General features: G+C 36.9%; 1 protein-coding gene across 1 annotated transcript in view; it reads right to left on the bottom strand.

The window, feature by feature from the left end:
* Positions 1-1,880: 1,880 nt before the first annotated feature.
* The window catches only part of LOC149805006 (glycoprotein-N-acetylgalactosamine 3-beta-galactosyltransferase 1-like), a 53,511-nt gene continuing 34,848 nt past the window's right edge, over positions 1,881-20,543 (bottom strand). The window contains exons 2-4 of the mRNA XM_089946453.1: positions 8,478-8,528; positions 7,252-7,934; positions 1,881-6,714 (exon numbers count right to left, since the gene is read on the bottom strand). Of these exons, the coding sequence (XP_089802579.1) occupies positions 6,556-6,714; positions 7,252-7,934; positions 8,478-8,528 (893 nt within the window). The 3' untranslated portion in view covers positions 1,881-6,555. The remainder of the gene's footprint in view (positions 6,715-7,251; positions 7,935-8,477; positions 8,529-20,543) is intronic.

Here is a 20,543-nt window from a genome sequence, read left to right as displayed (position 1 = left end):
TGAAGTAAACAACTTTATTCGCGGAGTAAAATGATTGGTTTTTATGAAGGTCATTCTGGGGCTACGTGATTTTGCTTTATATGTAAACATGATCACGTGATCATCTATTTCGGAATTAGGTATTTCCAAAATTGCGCATTACTTAGTTTTAATAGTGATGCTTAGAGAGAGATCTCACAGTCTGGGCTTGAAAATGCTTGATGTCAAGTCGTTTCTTTCTGTTGTAGCCAGTTTTCGAGTTAAATGCTCTTTTTTCTTCAGATTATTTGGATTTTAAAAGAGTAATTCGTTTCTCTAGAAACATTTTGGTGCTCTACAAGGAACTGCAGACAACAACATTGAACAGAATACAGCATACGTCATCTTGGACTCGAACTTGCATTCATTAGAACATTTTTTATTAGGACTTCTAAAATTTTAATCGCGGATTATTCTTGAATTTATTTTGGATTTGATTCTTGAAACCGTATGTACTTATTTTTTCGTTTTTGCAGTATTTTTCCAGGGAAATAAATTATTTTATTTGTGAAATTTTTCAAAGGTTGTTGTTTACACTTTCTTGTGTTACTGTTTATTTGAGCCTAAACACTTAACTTAAGATGCACTTTCTTTATTCTCTGGACAATACCTTCCATTAAGAGAAACAGGTGCAATTCAACCAATGTGATTTTAATCACTCTGTGTGTTTTCAGTTACTAGTATTCAGGTGGTTAATGATGACACGGTTTCAAAGATTTAAATATGAATTTCGTAACCGATTTGGTAGAGTATCATGTTTAAAGACCTATCAATATTAACGAGAAGAAAACATAGTAAAATTAAAATTTGTTTCCCGGTCGTTTCAAATCGCAACAGACTATGTTCGCCTGATTTACACGGAAAGTAAAAATGCTTTCAGACATTTCACAATGGGGGGGGGGGGGGACGTACCTTTAACAGTTTTTCAGTCGTATCGCTACGATGTATTCAGTGTGGCAGTTTATAGGATCATGTTATCCTGACACACCAGGCCGAATGATTTAGGACTTTGTGCAAAATACTCTCAACTACTGACAGGCTCAATCACAAAAAAATTAAAACATTTAAAAGCTTTTCCCAAAAGTCCCATTAGACATGGTCAAATGCTATTTCAAAATCAATTAAAGAATATCAGGATGATCTATTTCGTCGATATAGTTCACAAAACAATATAAAATTCCAGTGTTTCACAAGTTTTCATTGGCTACTCCGGTGGCCTGGTGGTTAGAGCGTCCGTCTCGGGTGCGGGAGGTCGTGTGTTCGATCCCCGGCCGAGTCATACCAAAGACATAAAAATGGTACTAACAGCTGCCTCGCCTGGTGCTCAGAATTAAGATATTAATGTAAGGACTGGTCGGCCTGGTGTCAGGATAATGTGACTGGGTGGAACATCATGCTACATGTCTGCTGCATGATGCCCCGGTGCTAGACATCACTATAAACTGTCACACTGAAGACATCATAGCGATATAAATTAATTTTTTTTAAAGCTACGTTAAAAATCCAAGTCACACACACACTCTCTTTCACTAAACCTTTCTGATTATCGCATATGATAGATGGAACTAACTTCTTAATCCTACATTATACACATCGTGTTTTTTCACTCGATCCGGAGGAAGTGGATAGATGGGCAGGGGATTAAGAGCCCGCTATGAGTAGTGGAAGTCCAACCAGTCTTGTGCATTTTCTACACATTATAATAAAAATCCACTCAGTCTAGTGGAACTTCGTCACGGATTTTAATGCAGCTGTAGTGGCTTTTATGGCATCCAATGCTGATTCTGTCATATTATTTCCGCGAGTCGACACACTAAACAAACAGACAGGGGCAACCCCCGACAGAGTAAACCCAACCATGATTGTTTTTTGTATTTTTTTTATTTTTTATTTTTTGTAAAGGCATGGAACTGCGTACACTGTATTGGCTGTTTCACTCTATCAATGACCATTCATATCATGAACAAAGTGGCTTCAACGAAGAATACCAAGTTTTTTCAGTCCTCACTATTTTTCCATTAAATCTACGTGCATCACCGGGCCCTGGTTTAAGGAGTGTCTCACTCTGAAAAAGCAGCTACACCTGTTACTGTAGCTTCCTGCATCCAGTCAATAGCAGTTAGTCAGGACAGTTCGCATATGTACAAGCTACTGTTAAATGTTGCGCTCTGAAGTTTCAATATGTACATTAACTACCGAGAGAAAAAAATATAACAAAACCCACATCTTATTAATGAACAGATGTTAGCTTGTAAAAAAAAACAAAAAAAACACATAATTTGTCTGAGAAGCACATTTGATAATGTATCATATCGCGTAAAACTGTCTCTAGTGTAATATAAAAAACTAAATATCAGAGCCAGATCGGGGAGGGATGTGTTACAAAACCCACACACGCACAAACTTTTCATTTCAAATTTGACAATCGTTTTGTTCTTGCGCACGCTTCTTGGGTATTATGCACACGGTGAAATTCCCTTTCTTCGTTTTCTCTTTCTCTTTGCATTTGTATTTCCATCTCTTCTTCTCAAATACTTTTGCTTTGGTGCCTTTTCGAGGACAGTCAGGGCCATTTGAAATTTAGCATTGTGTCCAACTTAAATCCGACACTAAATCTGGACGCAAATGTTCTCGGCTTCATTAATCAGTCTATGTCTGCCATTAAATTAAATGATTTGACATTAAAACACAGGATGGAAATACACTTAAGAAAGCTTCAGAAAGAGAAGAAGAGAAAAAAACGACAAATGCAGCTACGGAAAGCAAAAAGGGAATTGTAACTGGAGATGGAGAAAAGAGATAGACAAAAATGCAAATACAATTGGAGAAAGAGAAGAGAGAGAGAGACAAATGCAATAACAAAAATATTAAAGAGAGATACAGAAAGGGAGAGACAGAGAGAGAGAGAGAGAGTGATAGAGAGAGAAAATAGGTTAGGTCAAATGGCAACGCAATGTGAAAAGGAAGAGAGAAATACAAAACAAATGAAGAGATAAAGAGAAAAAAAAGAAAAGGAATTTCAATTAAGATTTTAAAAATTAGAACTGTCGAGTGACCCACACCCCTTTACACACAATTTTGATGCTACCGGAAATATTAGGTAAGTACCTCTTTTTAAAGAAAAAGAAGTAAATAAATATTCACCTTATTTTGAAGGGAAAAGAAATGCTGAAAAGTTTGAAATGGCCAAGAGAGCATTGGACTGTGTTATTACAAAGTGTACTTACTGGCAAAGCTAGTAAAGTCGTAACCTCAATGTCAGTAAAACAAAGTGTTGATTATAATGTGGTTAAGGGGTGTATCTTAAACGGTTGTGAGCTCGTACCTGAGTCTTATTTACAAACGTTTAGGAATTATAAAAAAGAAACTGGACAAACCCAGGTCGAACTTGCGATAGAAAAGAACAATTACTTGATAGGTGTACAGCCAGGAAGGTTGGTCCAGACTATGATCGTCTCAGATAACTCATTATAATTGAAGAGTTCAAGAACTGCGACCACAGTGACGTTAAGACCTATCATGATGAGCAAAAGGTCAAAACGTTAGAAAATTATGATCGTACAGCTGACGATTATTCCTTGCTTAACAAAGTTCTTTTGTCGGTAAGTCTTCCACTCAGTACAAATATGTCATCGGAGTTTGTCTCAGGACCCTTGACAGTCGGAACAGGATCTTCTTTACTCATCGATGGAATTCATTTATTGCTTGACATATGTCCTAGCTGGAGATAAGGTTGTAGTCAATCCACTTGTAACTGGCAAGACTTATTTTGATGAGAAAGTCGATCCTATCAAAACTGAATTCCCTAATTTATACCCAGTTTGTGCGGTTACTAAATCTATGCAACGAAAACTCTTGATAATGATTGTGATCAAGAATTATTTCCTTTAGCTGACACGTGTATTGGTTAGGCTTTTGATTAGGTCACTTTTTCCTGATATGGATCAATTCAATTGTATTGATAGCAGTGTTCCTGTTTTTGCTACTCATCTTTTTATTCTAATCAGGGCCTCAAACGACAGTCACCTAATGTTGAACAGGAACAAGATCCAGAGATCCCCTGTTTGTTCCAGAGGACTATAGGAGTGCCTGTTTTTTATTTTGTTAACAGTGGGGTCCTGGAGAGGAAATGGAGACCACCTTATGTACCCGCTAGTGACGAGTGGTCAGTGAACTATCAAAGTGTTGTTCCCAAGTTGTACAGCCAGAAATTTAGTAGTCTAGCCCATGAACCTCATTTGGCTGGTCATTTAAGGGTAAAGAAGATTTATCACAACATCTTGAATAATTTGTATTGACCGAAAATTAAAAGTATGTTTATCAATACTGTAGATCTTGTCATACTCGTCAAATGCTAGGAAAAACCAAAAAGAAGATGCCTGCGTCCAATCTGCAACTTATTCCTGCATTTGACAAACCCTTTAGCAGCAAAGATAGACTATATTGGTCATCCGCCTAAGACCAAGTCAAAAATGAAAATTAAGGTATGGCAGAAATACAAGGAAAGGAGTTTTGAGCTTGGTGATAGAGTTCTGGCTCTCTTGCCCATACCTCAAAAGGTTAGTTTTATAGATTTTGTAAAGTTAGAAAGAAAACAACTTTCTAAATTTACATGTAAAATGCTCTAGAGATGCAAATGTTTATGGAGCAGTCAGTTTAATTGCACCTGTCCTAAAGAGTGAGGATTTAACTGAAACAGTTATTATTTGAATATGAGCACTTGTTTTCAGATGTTCCAACAGGAACACATAAAATGTAGCATGACATTTAAATTGTAGATTCCACACCTGTAAGACAGCATCCGTATATGATGAACCCTCTCAAACATAAATGTTTGAAAAAAGAAATTCAGTATTTGCTGGAGAACGATTTCATAGAGCCAAGTAAAGGTGACTGGAGTTCACAATGTATTCTTGTGCCGAAACAAGATAATAATGTCAGCAACTGTACTGACTATAGCAAAGTGAACAATGTGACTAATACAGATTAGTTTCCATTGCCAAGAATCGCAGACTGCATTGACAACATTGGAAATGCAAAATACGTCAACAAATTAGACTTTTGAAATGATTCCTGCAGATTCCACTGACGGAAAGGGCAAAGGAAATGTCGGCTTTAGTAACTCTGGATGGACGTTATCAATATACAGTTATGCCGTTTGGTATGAAATGTTCGCGTTGTGCTTTTCAGCTTTTAATGAACATGATTACATCTGGTGTACATAATTGTCACGTCCACACCGATGACGTCATGATCTACACGACAGCTGGAAATATCAATATATATTAGGAAATTATCTGATAGACTCAATGATGCAAATTTGACCATTAATTGAAGCAAAAGCGAGCTTTTTCTTGCCCTTGTTAATTGTTTATGACATATCTTGGGACACGGATAAATTAAACCTTTAGAAGTCAAGGTCGAAGCTATCTCTGAATTCCCTGTGTCTATTAGTAAAAAGCCGCTAATGCGATTTTTAGGGTTCGATATCGGAAATTTCGTTCCAATTTAGCCATAATTGCTGAATCTCTGACCAATATGTTAAGTAAGAAAACGAAGTTTCTCTGGTCTAAAAAATGTCAGGATGCTTTTGAAAGTTAAAGCCCATATTTAAGAACCAGTTCTCATAGCTCCAAATTTCAGTCAATAATTTGAAATGTCTGTTGTTGCAAATGGTGTTGGGGTTGGTGGATTATTTATTCAACAAGACAAAAATGGTGTAGATCATCCAGTGTGCTCTTTTTCTGAACAAAAATTAATAAGCACCAGAGAAATTATTACACAATTCAGAATAAATGTTTGGCTTTGATACAGGCTTTAGAAAACTCTGACGGAAAGAAAAAACGTCAGAGGTTGTTAAGGACCAGTTTGATGTTACAGGAATACAATATTAAAATCATACACATCCAGTGAAAAGATAATTCATAAGACTTCATATGGTGTAATTTGTCAGTGTATAAATCTTTCTTTTTATGAGTAGAGGTGTTACGCCTATTTAATTTGTATTACTTGTTGGCTTTTTAATGATTATATGTAATATACATTTGTATTGTGTACTTGTCCTTGTCCAGAAATCATGTTCACTGTGCACCTGACTAGGGCCATTGATTTTGTAAACAACATAATATATAGCTAATATATCTCTGAGAGAATGGATTACATATTCGTATCATTAGCAATAGAAGTAAACATGTTTATCTTAATCTGAGTTTAGAACATTTTCATTCTCCCATGCAAGAACCTTGTCTACCTGTTTACCACGTTTAAAGGGTTTGCAGAATATTTGCATATGGTTGTCTATTAAAGAAAACTAAATTCCCATTCCAGTTTTCCCCAACTTCAGTATCTCCAGAAACATTAATAAATATAACAGAAATATGCAATTATATCAATGAAGTAGATAAGACTAAATTTTAAAAAGATTTGTGTCGATTACTAGGCAGTGATACAGCTATTATGCTTTCTACTGCAAAAAGGTTGACAAACTTTTGCCCATTCGTCACTAGACACATGACAATTATTGAAGTTGTTTCTTGTTTAAGGCCTATATTGTCCGACTTGCATTACGTTCCCCATCTTGTTAGGCAAGGTTCTGCCATAAACAGACGTTTTGTATAGTAAATGGTCAATTAAAAGCATGGATCTTGGGTTGGTGTAGTGAAAACTTATTGTAAATTGGCTACAACAGTTCCGGCCCTGAAAAGGAAAAGTAGACGCATAAGTGAAAATTCCCACAGCATGAACATTTCATTGATATGCATGTATGGGACATAAAACCTGTTTTCGAAACATATTTTATCCTTTAATGCGAAAATGACAAATTAGGCGCCCAGAATATATTTTTCCAAATCACATTTATGCGGTCTGACTCGTGGTATCAGGTGATTGCCTCGTCCATAGAAACATTACATTAACAAGAACATTCAAAATTCAAATGATAAGTCACGTCGTAATTTCGTCGTCAGCATAACTATCATTATTGTAGGTGATACTTTCGTTACTATACAGCTTGAACATATTTCAGTCCTCTTTCTTCAGTTATTATCAGTATTAGTTGTAGTAGTATTTGTAGCAACAGTAGTAGTAATAGCAGAAGAAGAAATAGTAGTAGTATTAGTAATAGCAGCAGCAGTAGTAATTGTTGTTGTTGCAGTAGTTGTTGCAGCAGTAGTAGAACTAGTAGTAGTAACAAAAGAAGAAGAGGAATTAGTAGTTAAAATATTAACATCTTACTTCCACAGCAGGTTCTTTACACCAAGTAAAAAGAGTATTTGGAAGGCCTCCCAAAATATGCAGTTCTACTGGATAGGGGTGAAACGTGTCCCTTCCAAACACATCACGTGAGTTTAAACGGGGCACATTAATACTCTCTAAGCACTGAGCTATCGCACGGTCTTCGCCAAGATTTGTGAATTCCTTCTGTGTTAAGAATGGGCATTTATTTTCTCTTATTCCACTTTGTACAAGTTGTTTGAGGCTTTGCCGGCTTATTACATATCCAGCTCCGCCACTCATGAAACCATTAGCAACGAATTTATCAAATTTGAATCCAAGATAACCAGGTTTATTGGCGTCATAGTGGGAGAGTAGGAATCGTAAGTTTTCTATTATTGCATATGTGTCATCATCTGCTTTAAACACCCAGTCTAGATCATCCATATGTTTGTCATGGACAAACTCAAAAGCGCTCCGAACCTTGTGCATGAGGTAGCTCCGGTTATCGGGATATTCGGAATTGATAATATCCGGTGTATGAAGGTCAGTGGTCATTATAAAATAATGTTTGTTGCACCGGTTAGCCCATGTTATGTTCACAGCAGACGTTTTTGTATTCAAATTTTTTTCCATGCTTAAAATGATGCAAATAACTCTAACAGATTTATATAAATCGATTGCGATGCTTTCGTCCATAATCACTGAAAGAAGATAAATGAAATTTGTAAGAAGCAGTTTAGGAATTAAAGAATGTACATATTGGAGAAAATGAAATCATAAGAAACTAGATAATTACATGCGATTATTTATATATATTTGTGTAGACCTTCAATTGATACTGGTATTTCTCATTAAATCGTTTCTAACAGAAGCAAATATGTACACTGACTTTAACAATGCAGAATAAGTATTCTTTCCGCGCTACTAGTTTTTTCTATTTTTAAATGTCAAGCCACATTGACAAAATATATTTACATAATCATTCACGTGCGTTATACTAATAAATATATAAAGATGTAAGATTGTTATAATTTATTGTATTGATATTCTCTCAAAAATGTCAGTAATTGTCATATAGTTCCTACTGAGAACGTCCGTGACAGATATGGATTGTAAGGTAAGTGTCTTTCAATATCGTAAGGATTTTAGGCACAACCCTTGAGTGCTATATTGTTTCATCTGTGAATAAGAGTTCCATTTAAAATTAAATTGAAATGATACAGAAAGGAGAATAAATAACTTGCCCGTTTCGTCTGTTTTTGATAAAGACAAATGCCTGCTGGGTACAAATATATCTGAAAATAGAAAATATATATATATATTCATAGCGTTATTATTATTATTATTATTATTATTATTATTTTCGTCGTTGCTGCTGTTGTTGTTGTTCCCGTATGGAGCAGTGGCTTAGAGTACGCGTTCAAGTTGCGTACGACCACATATGAGGCAATCATCATCGCAACCATCACGGTACCATTAAGTTCATAAATGTTTACAATTAACTTCGAAATCTTCCCGTTTAGTACAAGGTTTCAACAGTCTGATGCGAAACTGGGTGGGTGGCATCTCGTCAAGTTATTTTTCCTTGTCTAGTGACTTGCTTACATAGCCTCAAATTGGATACTGGTGAAGAGGGCTGTCACATTCATGACTGCCAGACTAAGGTCTTAATGGACAGTTCGTATTTTTAAAGACACGCAAACACCCACTCACTTTTGAAGGTAGAGGGTTTGAGCATGATAAGGACGAACCTTGTGTTTATAGATTCACTCAGAAACCAAACCTGGAATATAATATATATTTACTTTGATATAGGCTTGACGATGGATAATTTCGTCGCTACTTTGACAGATGGGGCCCCGAGTGGCCGAGTGGTCTAAAGCGCTGTCCGTTACGGATCACTGCCATCTCACCTCTGTCTGCGTGGGTTCGAGTCTCGGATTCGGCCAATGTGGGTATGTGAGAAAGCTTGCCAGTAGCTTCGGTGGTTCTTTCCAGGGATTTCCTGGGTTCTTCCTCCGCCATTATTACTGGCCGCCATGTATAGCCTATCTTGTGCTGAAAAATGGCGTTAAACCCTACAACGACAACAACAACAAAAACCTTGACGATCAATTAGTACCGAATCTCAAAGGCCTACCCTGGGCTTCAAATGAACGGCCAACTTGCTTTACGTATCTATTATGTACGTCGGCTTCAGATGTAAAATTCGCAAAATCGAGATGGATGATGGATAAGGAGAAGCATGCCAACTTGTTATCATGACAGCGAAATTTGATAATGCATAGGGCCCATATTGTTTGTTTCGGCTGCCTTGTAAGAAGAAAAATCGAATTATCCCTAGTCTAATGGAAATTAGCACTAAAAATGAAGGATATGATGTAGCGGAGGTTCAATATAAAATCTATCATTTGTTCAAAGAACACAGTGGAATACCTTAATTAAACTCTAACAAGCATGCATTCCCAAAATATTATTGGTTTGCTTTTTATACCTCTACCTCCAGTCCAGAATTATTAACCGCTCCGGTGGCCTAAGTGATAAGAGCGTCCACCTCGGATGCGGAAGGTCGCGGGTATTAACCCCGGCCAAGTCATACCAAAAACTTATAAAAATGGTACTAACAGCTGCCACGATTGGTGCGCAGCATTAAGAGGTTAGTGTTAGGACTGGTCGGCCTGGTGTTAATATAATGTGACTGAGTGGGACATCATGCTTCTTATCTGCAGCATGATGATGAAGTGCTAGACATTACGATAAACTGCCACACTGTAGACATCGTAGCGATATGACTGAAAAATTGTTATAGACAGTTTTTGAAAAAGCGGCAGATGACTATTAGGACATCTAAGTGGTTGGTGTATTATAACATTGTGAAGGAAAGACGGAAAAAGACGGACAGTCAGTGAGAGAATGTCTGAATAAACGTCTGAAGATCATGTTTCAAGATCAACATTTATATTGAACACGAATTGTTAGGAGAAAAAGTGTTGCCCTTGTAGAAAGACTCCTATCCCCTATAACTGCCCCACCTCCCTTTAGAGGGACCACCGCTCACATTGGGTAGGATGTAAAAGAAAGATAAAAAATAGAATTTTAATTCCTTATTACAAAACTAGTTTCTCTCGCTCCCCTACAACCGTATTATACCTTTATAAATAAAGCAGCAGAGAGGGTGAACAGACCATAGAATTCCGACAAAAACAAATAAAACAAACAAATAAATCATCTCGTAGAAAGGTCCAGATTTTACAAATGAACTTTCCTTGAGATGTTTATTTTTGCAATGACCGATTGTGCTAATAAAACCTCAGTTCGAAATAGTAGCTGAAAAAATAAAGTACTCTACGTGTTTATTTATTTCTTGTTTATTTTTTTGACGACCAACGTTGGTAGGTACGCTCTCTGCTGCTCCTCTTTTGCTGATATTAATTAAATTATTATGTTATAATAAAAATGGTACATCCAGAATCTCATACTGCAAGAACAGCTCGAGAACGATTAGAAGCAATTAAAAAATTTCTTCCTGTCAAAGACTCATTTAGAAAAAATCTACAAGCGCAGCAAGAAGCAAAAGTTGAGTATGAAGAGGACACTAAAAAACTATTTAAACCCGTCACTGTAGCTACTAAGAAAGCTGCATCGGCTGTTGAAAAAACTATATGGGGAGATATTGCGGAGGAAGATGAGAAGAGGAAAAAGGGTATTTTTCCGGTATTAGAACAAACTGCAGTGCAGGCTGAAAAAACAGCAAGAAGAACCAAACAAACAAAAAAGATTTTACGAGACCTTCCAACTGACATAGCCGCAGCTCAGCCTCCACCTGTTGATGAGGAAATACTTGAAGGTATTGAAGAACTTCGTACTGAAGTCGCCGATGTGAGAAAAAAACTTGCATCTAAATCCAAACCAGCAGGAGAAAACGTAGAATTAATTGCAAAATTTAACGAAGGAGTTGTTGAGGAAATTAGAAAAACTGAAAGAGAGAGATTACCTGAAGAAATATTAAATAGTTTATCTAATAAATCTAGTATTTTAAAACCCCGTTATGAAAAAACAAATGATGATAATTTCATTAAATGGATATATCGCGTATATTACAACAAAAAACAAGCTAGAGGTTCAGAATTTGAAAGACTTAAAGAAGAAGTAAAAAGACTTTATAGAGAGAGAGGGGAACAACTAGAACAAGGAGAGTCCTCCCAGTATCAGCTTCCTCCACCTCTGCGACAAATAGAACAACAACAATCTTCTTCGCCACAGCAAAGGTTGATGTCGGAAATTAAAAAGACTAAAGAGTCACTTAAATCACCCTCCTCGAGGAAAATTCCTGCACCGAAAATGACATTTACACCGACAGGTTCACCACATGGATTTCGAGAAGGTGACTCACCCCCGGACACCACTGAAGTACTTACTTCGGTAATGCAACCACCATCCCAAGATGAACCTAAAACAGGATCTGGTTTATGTCCTGATAATATCATCAATGACGTATCACGGTTAGAAGTTCTCATAGGAGGAAAACGAGCTGGAAATAATTCACCAGAAATAACCAATGAAGCAGCTGATATTTGTCGGCGACTATTTCAAGGTGGTATCATGGATATTGGCGTTTACCGAGAACTTATTGATGAACTCGTTGATGACTAGTTGTTAGATAAATGGTAAATAAAATAAGATGATCGTGCATGATAATCATCGTAAACCCACACAGGTTAGAGCGGTAAACTCACGATTACCAATCTATGAAGCAATTTACGGAAATGGACTTGGTGATGTCATTCGAGGATTATTCACGAGGATAGCTCCAAAAGTAGCACCTGTTGCAAAACAATTATCGATGAAGGCTATTGATATTGTTCGTGATAAAGCTCCTGGTGCAATTGTCAATGTTGCTGGTAAGGCGTTCTCGGCGATCAAAGAAAGATTATCACGATTATTGCGACGAAAACAACAACCACCGGTGAAACTGGCAAGTACTGAGGTGATGCCTGCAGATGTCAGTAAAATAATAAATCAGGCTGCAAATCAAAAACTAGCGGCGATATCTGAAGAAGCAGAAAAAAATATAACAGCAAATTTAATAGCAGGAAGTGGTCTTCGTCGACGATGATTATCATTTGGAAAAATGGTAACTATAATAAAAATGTTCAGGCGCGAATCAGACCCAGCATTTGATATGGAGGCACCTGTCCTTAAGTACGAATCTGTACGTGACTATCAATTTTATTCCTATGACGCAAGACTACCAAATCAGCGGGGGAGAATCGAATTACAGGTTCATGATACAAGTAGATATTTCTTGCCCGCTGAAGCGTTTATTGAAGTAGAAAGTAGACTTGTAACGAATGTTGTAGCTAATACGGCATATGCTGCTAATTTGCGTGTTGGTTTTGTCAACAACGGAATTATGGCACTGTTTGATAGCGCCACATACATGATTGATGGAAAAAATATTGAATCAATTCAGAAGGATGTTGATGTTGCTACAACAATAATTGGTCTGGCGAGATATTCTGACGACTTTACAAGATCAGCCGGTCCAACAATGATGTTTGCTAAGGATATTACCAACAACGCTGATCATGTTCAGTATACCAAAGTACTGGCAACACGAGCTACTTCAGTTGATCCACAACCAGCTGATTTTGAGCACGCAGACAGACCAGGTGCTGATTATGATATTATAAAAAGCGTTAATGCGACTTACAACCTGGGATTTGCAACACGCCGATCAGCGCTGTCGGGAGATGATAGAAATTTTTCGTGTGCAATTCCATTATCTCACATCTTTGGATTTTGCAGAAATGTTAGAAAAGTCATCTTTGGAGCTAAACACACAATTGTGCTCGTAAGAAAAGGTGATGATAATGATGCAATCTGGCGAGGTACTGGTGTTGCCGAGGGTAAAGTAAATATATCAAAACTTTCACTATGGATGCCAGTAATGACTCCATCTATTACTGAGGAACAAAAATTACTATCTTTTATGGATCAAGGCGGTAAATCATTGCTATCATGGTTAACAGTAACCACAGATGCTGCTCAAAGCAATATTAATGGTTTATTTACATGGCATATAGCATCACAACAGGGTGTTTCTGCACCACGACATATTTTTATTGCATTGCAAAATATTAACCGGATAAATGATCAAGAACAATCACATATGATATTTGATAACCTTGGAGTTAGTGAAGTTTCTTTACGGATAAATGGACATCAAGAACCATCCGAGGATATACAACTAAATTATGCACAAAATCATGTAGCGCGCGCATATCATCGTTTAATGTCATTCATGGGACGTGATCAAAATATAGATACCGGGTTGCAAATATCACAACTAGATTTTACAGGTCTATATCCGATTTATTATTTTTCACTAGAACATCTTGATTTATCCAAACAATCTGTTGTTGATATACACTTTCGAGCTCATGTTACTAACCCACCAGCTGGTGGTGCCTTTTACAGAGCGATCGCGGTCATACTTAGCGACAAGGCCATGCCACTTGAAGGTGGTAGTGGTCGAATGAGGGTCGTTGATGCACCGGTGGAAAATCTTTAATCGTGTTATTTAGAAAAATATATTTTATATAAAAATGTCGTATAGTCATGTTAATGTTACTCTGACCCCGGGTCAGGTAAAAAAGCTTCAATCAAAAACCGCCAACAAATGCGGAACTAAAATATCACTAAAACGAGATCAGATTGGTGGTGGTCCAAACAAATTATCGTTGACAAATAATCAGATTAAACATTTCAATAAAGCCCTAGAATCAAAAACTGGAGTTCAATTCCATCTCTCCCCGAGCGCCATCAAAGACATGGTTAAAACGGGTGGTATATTCCCATTTCTTGCGGCCATTCCGGCATTACTAGCTGCGGCTGCTCCAGCCTTAAAAGCGGTCGCGTTAGGTGCCGCTGGAGCGGCGGGTAAAAAAATTTTCGAAAAAGCTACTGGTGGACGATATAACAAAAAAAAGGGACGCGGTCTAAGATTACCGGGATCTCGTTGGGGGAGAGGCCTAAGGCTTCCAGGGTCACTTCGTTAAATGTTCCATCATCAAATTTTGATTTACTTGATGCTGCTAAAAAATTAAAAATATCTGCCTTTAGAGGTGTTTTTATGCGAGATCAATTACCGAAACAACCAAACAAACTAGAAACAGGTATTATTAATCTTGACAAACGTTCCGGACCTGGTACTCATTGGGTATCATACGCGATTGATCCGCGTGGAATTGTTTATTTTGACTCGTACGGGTTAGCTCCACCTGTTGAATTTATCAAGTATGTCGCACCACTCCACGCAACAACTAGCGGTTATAAAGTTTGGTATTCAACGCTACCCACACAAACAATGACAGATCCGCCAATATGCGGCCGTGAAGTAATTAATGTACTCGACGCAATATCAAAATCATCCAAGCCGCCACATAAAGTCGTGCACGATTATACAAGCAACCGATATGTTGCGCGTAAAGCATTTTAAACAACGGATCTTATTATAATGGTTGATATTTACGGAAGATCTTCTACTGGTAAGAAAATAAAATCCGACGTTGATCTGTCAAAGTATGCGACTAAAGATGACCTCGCTGATATTATGAACCTTGCTGGAGTTGACCCAGATGAAGTTGTTATTTTTCAAGATCGATATGGTAAACTAAAAACCAGCAATATCAGATGGAATGATATAGTCCGGCGAGTACTCGGTGCAGTTACGGATAATATTCCCGTGTTTACTGATAGCGGCAAAATCAGAGATTCAAGTATGTCACTTAAAACCATCAGAGATGAAATTGTAAAAAGTGTTGCTAATCGCGTGAGAAACACCGGTGACACAATGATGGGTGAACTCAGCATGAACGGAAACAAAATAGTAGTTTTAAAAGATCCAACATCTGACGAAGACGCAGCAACAAAAAAATACGTTGATGTCAACTATGGCACCGTAGACGGTAAATTATCCACGCTACGGGCCGAGTATGACGTTCACACGGGCGCGTTTACAAGGCTTCGAAGAAATTTTCAAAAAACCGATGATGCCATAAATAAGTTCTTTGGAAATCCTTCCGTCATTGACATGAAACTTTCTGATATCAAAAGTAACCTAGACACGATCAAACGAACACAACTAGACATCGTAGCGGGAATTCCTGAGATTATCAGTAAAACCAATCTGATTAAAATTCCAGCTGAAATAACTCCCGGGCATATCACAAACATCGTATGCACGGTATCATCGGGATTTGCAACATGGTCGCAGCAAAATAAAACTATCAAATATACCGCAACAGTCACTGGCGTGTACAGGCTATCTGTGTTTAGTGCTGCAAAATTTGAAATATTTACAACGTTTCCATGGCGTCATTCCACAGACAGGTTTTCCGGGGTTGTATCTGTTGTATTAAATATCGGAACCGAAGAAATATTTATTCTGGAAGCAGCTGATAAGAAATTAAACGCAACATCTTACTGGTGGTGTTTGGAATTTGTAGCTGAAACACCTCAATTGTTTACTGCATAAAAATATATATGGACGGTGCACAATACAGATACAATCAAGCGCGTGAATGGCAGGCTGCGCTAAAAGATCAAGTCGATCAATATACAGTAAAAGTAAAAAGATATCGACGACGATTGGTTATCGTTGATGTGATTGTTTATTCAGTATCCGCTGTTGTTGCTGGAACCGGTGTAATATTATCAGCGTTGACAACGATGGCACCAGTAGCTGTAACTGTTTGTATTTCAGCAGCAACAACTATTGCAGGTGTGCTTGGTATCATCACAAAAAAAATATGTACTTGTACGAACGAAAAGTTATCCGATTACAAAATAAAATTACATACAGTGACGGTAGCATACTCGAAATTATCCTCGTTGTTATCAGTGAGTCTCAGTGATGGAATTATATCTGATTTCGAATTTTCAATGATGACCAAAATATACGATGAAGGTATTAAAGATACAAGTATCAATAATGACAGAATTACTCCAGCAGATCGTGACCAACACAACTCCGCCAAAGATAACGATGATCTCGGTAAGTTCAACTAATCCTGAATTTAGTGTTAATTTTCCTACTGCAATTCCAGTAAAAGAAATAGCACTAGCACAATTACGGGTATATTACAGCTGGCCCAATATCAGATCAAAATCGTTTCATGGTACACCAGCAAATAATTCGCTTGTATTTACTAACAAGAGCAAATCCGATGGAACACCTGACTGGGTTGTTGTTGAAATACCAACTGGCAGTTACCAGATTGAAGAGATCAGTGAGGAATTTGCGCGTAGAATAAAATCAATAACGGGAAAGGAATCAAAAATATCAATTAATGTTCATGAGCCGACGTTGTCCTCGACGGATGAAATAAACTCGCCTGATTATGCCGTTGATATTTATCAATCTTCAATCAGATCCGTGCTAGGATGGCCGGATGTTCCCCCGGTGTATGAAGGACCACCAGAACCAACGAGGGGTGATTTTATCACAGATGAAGCAAAATTTATGACAGTTCCTGAATATAGAGGTAAATTTCCATGGAGTGAGGACGACGTTTACGTTTTTACAAGTACTCCTGATGGTGAAAAAATTCGTATAATAATATATAATTTACGTAATGCTCGAGGTGCTAGAGTATATCCACTCGTAGATGAAGAATTTATTAAATCATATTCTGATCCTGTTATTTTTGAATTTAAACAATCAATCAACAAACTACGAAATTTCTTTACTGATAGCTACAGCGATGACGTAAAACAAAAAATCATTGAGACGATAAAACATCTAAATCAGGTCATATCAGATATTAGACACGTTAATAAAACTATCATTGTGAACATGGTTAAATACGGTGATGAAATTATTGATAATTATAAAGCTAAACCATGGTTTCTCAATCATTACAAAATAACTGAACAACAATTACCAACATTTGTAATACCCGGGATTGATGCTGGAGAACTAGTAAAATTATTAAACGATCTTATCAACGAAAACTTCCCTAAAATACTCGATGCGTGGAAAAAACTAACACCTCCAACTGTTCTCAGACATGATAATGATCCACATGGCGGCGGAAGACACGTATCCCCGCGGATCGTTAATATAACATCGACGGTCGCGGTCAATCTGGTTTGTGACGTAATCGATGGCAGCTATCAAATAGATCTCGGAAGATCAAATCAAGCTCAACAAGGATACATCCTGTACACGTTCACACCACAAGTTCCCCCTGGAAATTTAATCGTGCAAGAACCAACTAATCCCGTGTATTTGCGGTGTCACAATAATATGTTAACACGAATAAATTTTAAACTCACAGACCACCTTAATCGCTTAATTGACATACGTGGAGAAGAACTTGTATTAAATCTGTATGTAAAGTCGTAAGACTTTTGTCGTAAAGACTTTATCGTAGATCTTCATGTGGAGGAGGTTTTTACACACGAGGATTTCTTAACAGTTAGAAGAACATTTGTAACAGAGATCAGAATCAAATTCGATCAACTTAAAAAAAATAATATTTATTAATTTTACTGAAATTGTACAAATTACTTGATTTTGACTACCAACTACCCCCTCAGAAACATAAAAATGCACGAATTACTTGATTTTGACTACCAACTACCCCGTCAGAAACATAAAAATGCACGAACTACTTGATTTTGACTACCAACTACCCCATCAAAATCAAGAAAGTTCTAACCTTGTCAAATTGTTCCTAACAAATTTTATTTATTATAAATTAATTTTATTTATTTATTTACTGAGATTTTTATTTTTTTTTACTAAAATACAACGAAATTGCTCAATTTTCCTGATTTTGACTACCAACTACCCCGTCAGAAATCAAGTAATTCGTGCATTTTTCTTTGATTTTGACTACCAACTACCCCGTCAAAATCAAGTAATTTGTGCATTTTTCTTGATTTTAGTAAAAAAAAATAAATCCTCAGTAAATAAATAAATTAATTCAGAAATAAATAATTTGTAAAATTAAGAAATTGTACAAATTTGTTAAATTTCAGTAAAAAAAAAACAAATTACTAACCCATCAAATTCAGAATAATATTTCTGATCAAAGATCTCAGTCATCTTCAAAATTACTACGCTGGATCGTTTCATCAGTAACGAAGTTACCTTGGATCGTTTCACCAGTAACGAGGTTTCTCTGGATCGTTTCACCAGTAACGAAGTTACTCGCTGACATTATTTTTCTTAATAGTCTTATGCGGGTACTAATCGTTTTCTTTGCCTCATACTCGTGGGATAATAACGACTTAATTCTTTCTACGGCGGTAGAAAGAGGAACGAACTCCTTCACATGATCATCTTCTACGGTAGCTAGCGACTGAAACATTGCCGATTGAATCCGTTTCATGAGACTGTATTCAGATGATAGTGTGTGTGTCCCCATGGTTTTACGTTCTTGTAAAATCTCAAAGTCAGAAACTATTTTTTCAGGATTAAGTTCATCAGATATATTAATTCCATCTTTTTTTAATTTTTTAATAGCGACAATTACATCATTGATATTTTCATGGTTCATTATATAATATATAAATCTTTAAAATAAAAAAATATCCCTAGAACACCTATCGAGTGTATTAGCGAGTTCGTCGGGATGTTTCAGGGACAGCACAACCAAGAACTCGTAGCTTGCCACCGCAATCTACCAAGTTCATTAGGCAAATATTCCCTCTACGAGAGCCCCTAACCCGCCAAACAACGGTCTAGAGGCCCAAGAGGGAGGACAGCACAACCCTCATAAACTCGTAGCTTGCCACCGCAATCTACCAAGTTTAGAGGTATACACATAACATATAACTAACTAAGGACAGCACAGTCCTCATTAAACTCGTAGCTTGCCACCGCAATCTACCAAGCTTAGAGGATATACATATAACATATATACAATGAATGAAGAGCCCCTATCGAGTGTATTAGCGAGCTCAGATTATGAATGAAACGGCACTAACTAAGGACAGCACAAGGACAGCACAGTCCTCATTAAACTCGTAGCTTGCCACCGCAATCTACCAAGTTTAGAGGATATACATATAACATATATACAATGAAATGGTTATATACAGTGAAATGGTTATATACAATGAATGAAGAGCCCCTATCGAGTGTATTAGCGAGCTCAGATTATGAATGAAACGGTACTAACTAAGGACAGTACAAACATGTACGCTCAGCAAAATCACACCCACAATAATTAATCCAGTGGGTGATACGAAAATATGTATCAACCACAAGTCAATATTGTGGTTGTGAATTTGCTGAGCGGAGGGGTTCTTGCGGTTCCCCCCACTATTATAAAAATCGCAATTATGCGCACCACCGACAAATTGTCAGCCATGGGGATTCGATCCTGGACCGCGAGCGCCACAGTCCAATACCATACTGATCGAGCTATCAAACATTGTTACGAACATATGTTTCGGAAGTTAATATATAGCTAAGGAACCAATATTTACACTAAACAGCGATTTCTGAATAATAACGGTTTCTGTATTTATAACAGTTTCTGTATTTATAACAGTTTCTGAATAATAACGGTTTCTGTATTTGTAGCGGTTTCTGTATTTATAACAGTTTCTGAATAATAACAGTTTCTGTATTTATAATAGTTTCTGAATAACAGTTTCTGTATTTATAACAGTTTCTGAATAATAGTTTCTGTATTTGTAGCAGACCGAAAATCAATAATAACAGTAGCATTAATGCACCAGTCAAAGAACTTTCCAGAATTGTAAGTTCAGTGAACACACAACTGCAGGTCAATTACAATGAGTAACGGTTTCTGTTTACACACAGCTTCCTACGGATCAATAATATTATCTTTTGTATGATGGGAAAATATTTAAAAACCATAAATAATACTTATGAGTCTAATGAGTTAGGTTCGTCGGCACTATACGATGTAATTAGTTAAACTGACTAATTACGATCATAAAAAACCAACCATCTACGAAGAAAACTATATATTACAAAGTAATCTCCCCTTAAATCAAAAATTCAGTAGTGTATGGAGGACCTACTGTGACATAAATTAAAAAAATTAATTCAATGTGGTGATGATAGTTAATAATGTGGTGATGATAGTTATTGATACTGAAAGATGATTTTCTGCTTATATTTTTTCGAGAGAGCAGATCTGGTTATATTATCTGCTACATTTTGTACTGAACGCGAGTTAATATCAAAATATGTCGCAGCCGCGTTCATAGACTGAAACATAATTACTTTACCGGTTTCTATGTTTGTAGAAATTACCCCCCTC

Source organism: Sinohyriopsis cumingii, chromosome 2 (assembly GCF_028554795.1).
Source record: "Sinohyriopsis cumingii isolate HCF-2022 chromosome 2, ASM2855479v2, whole genome shotgun sequence".
Lineage (NCBI taxonomy): Eukaryota > Metazoa > Mollusca > Bivalvia > Unionida > Unionidae > Sinohyriopsis > Sinohyriopsis cumingii.
Note: the sequence above shows the minus strand (reverse complement) of the source record. Positions and strands in the feature narration are given on the sequence as shown.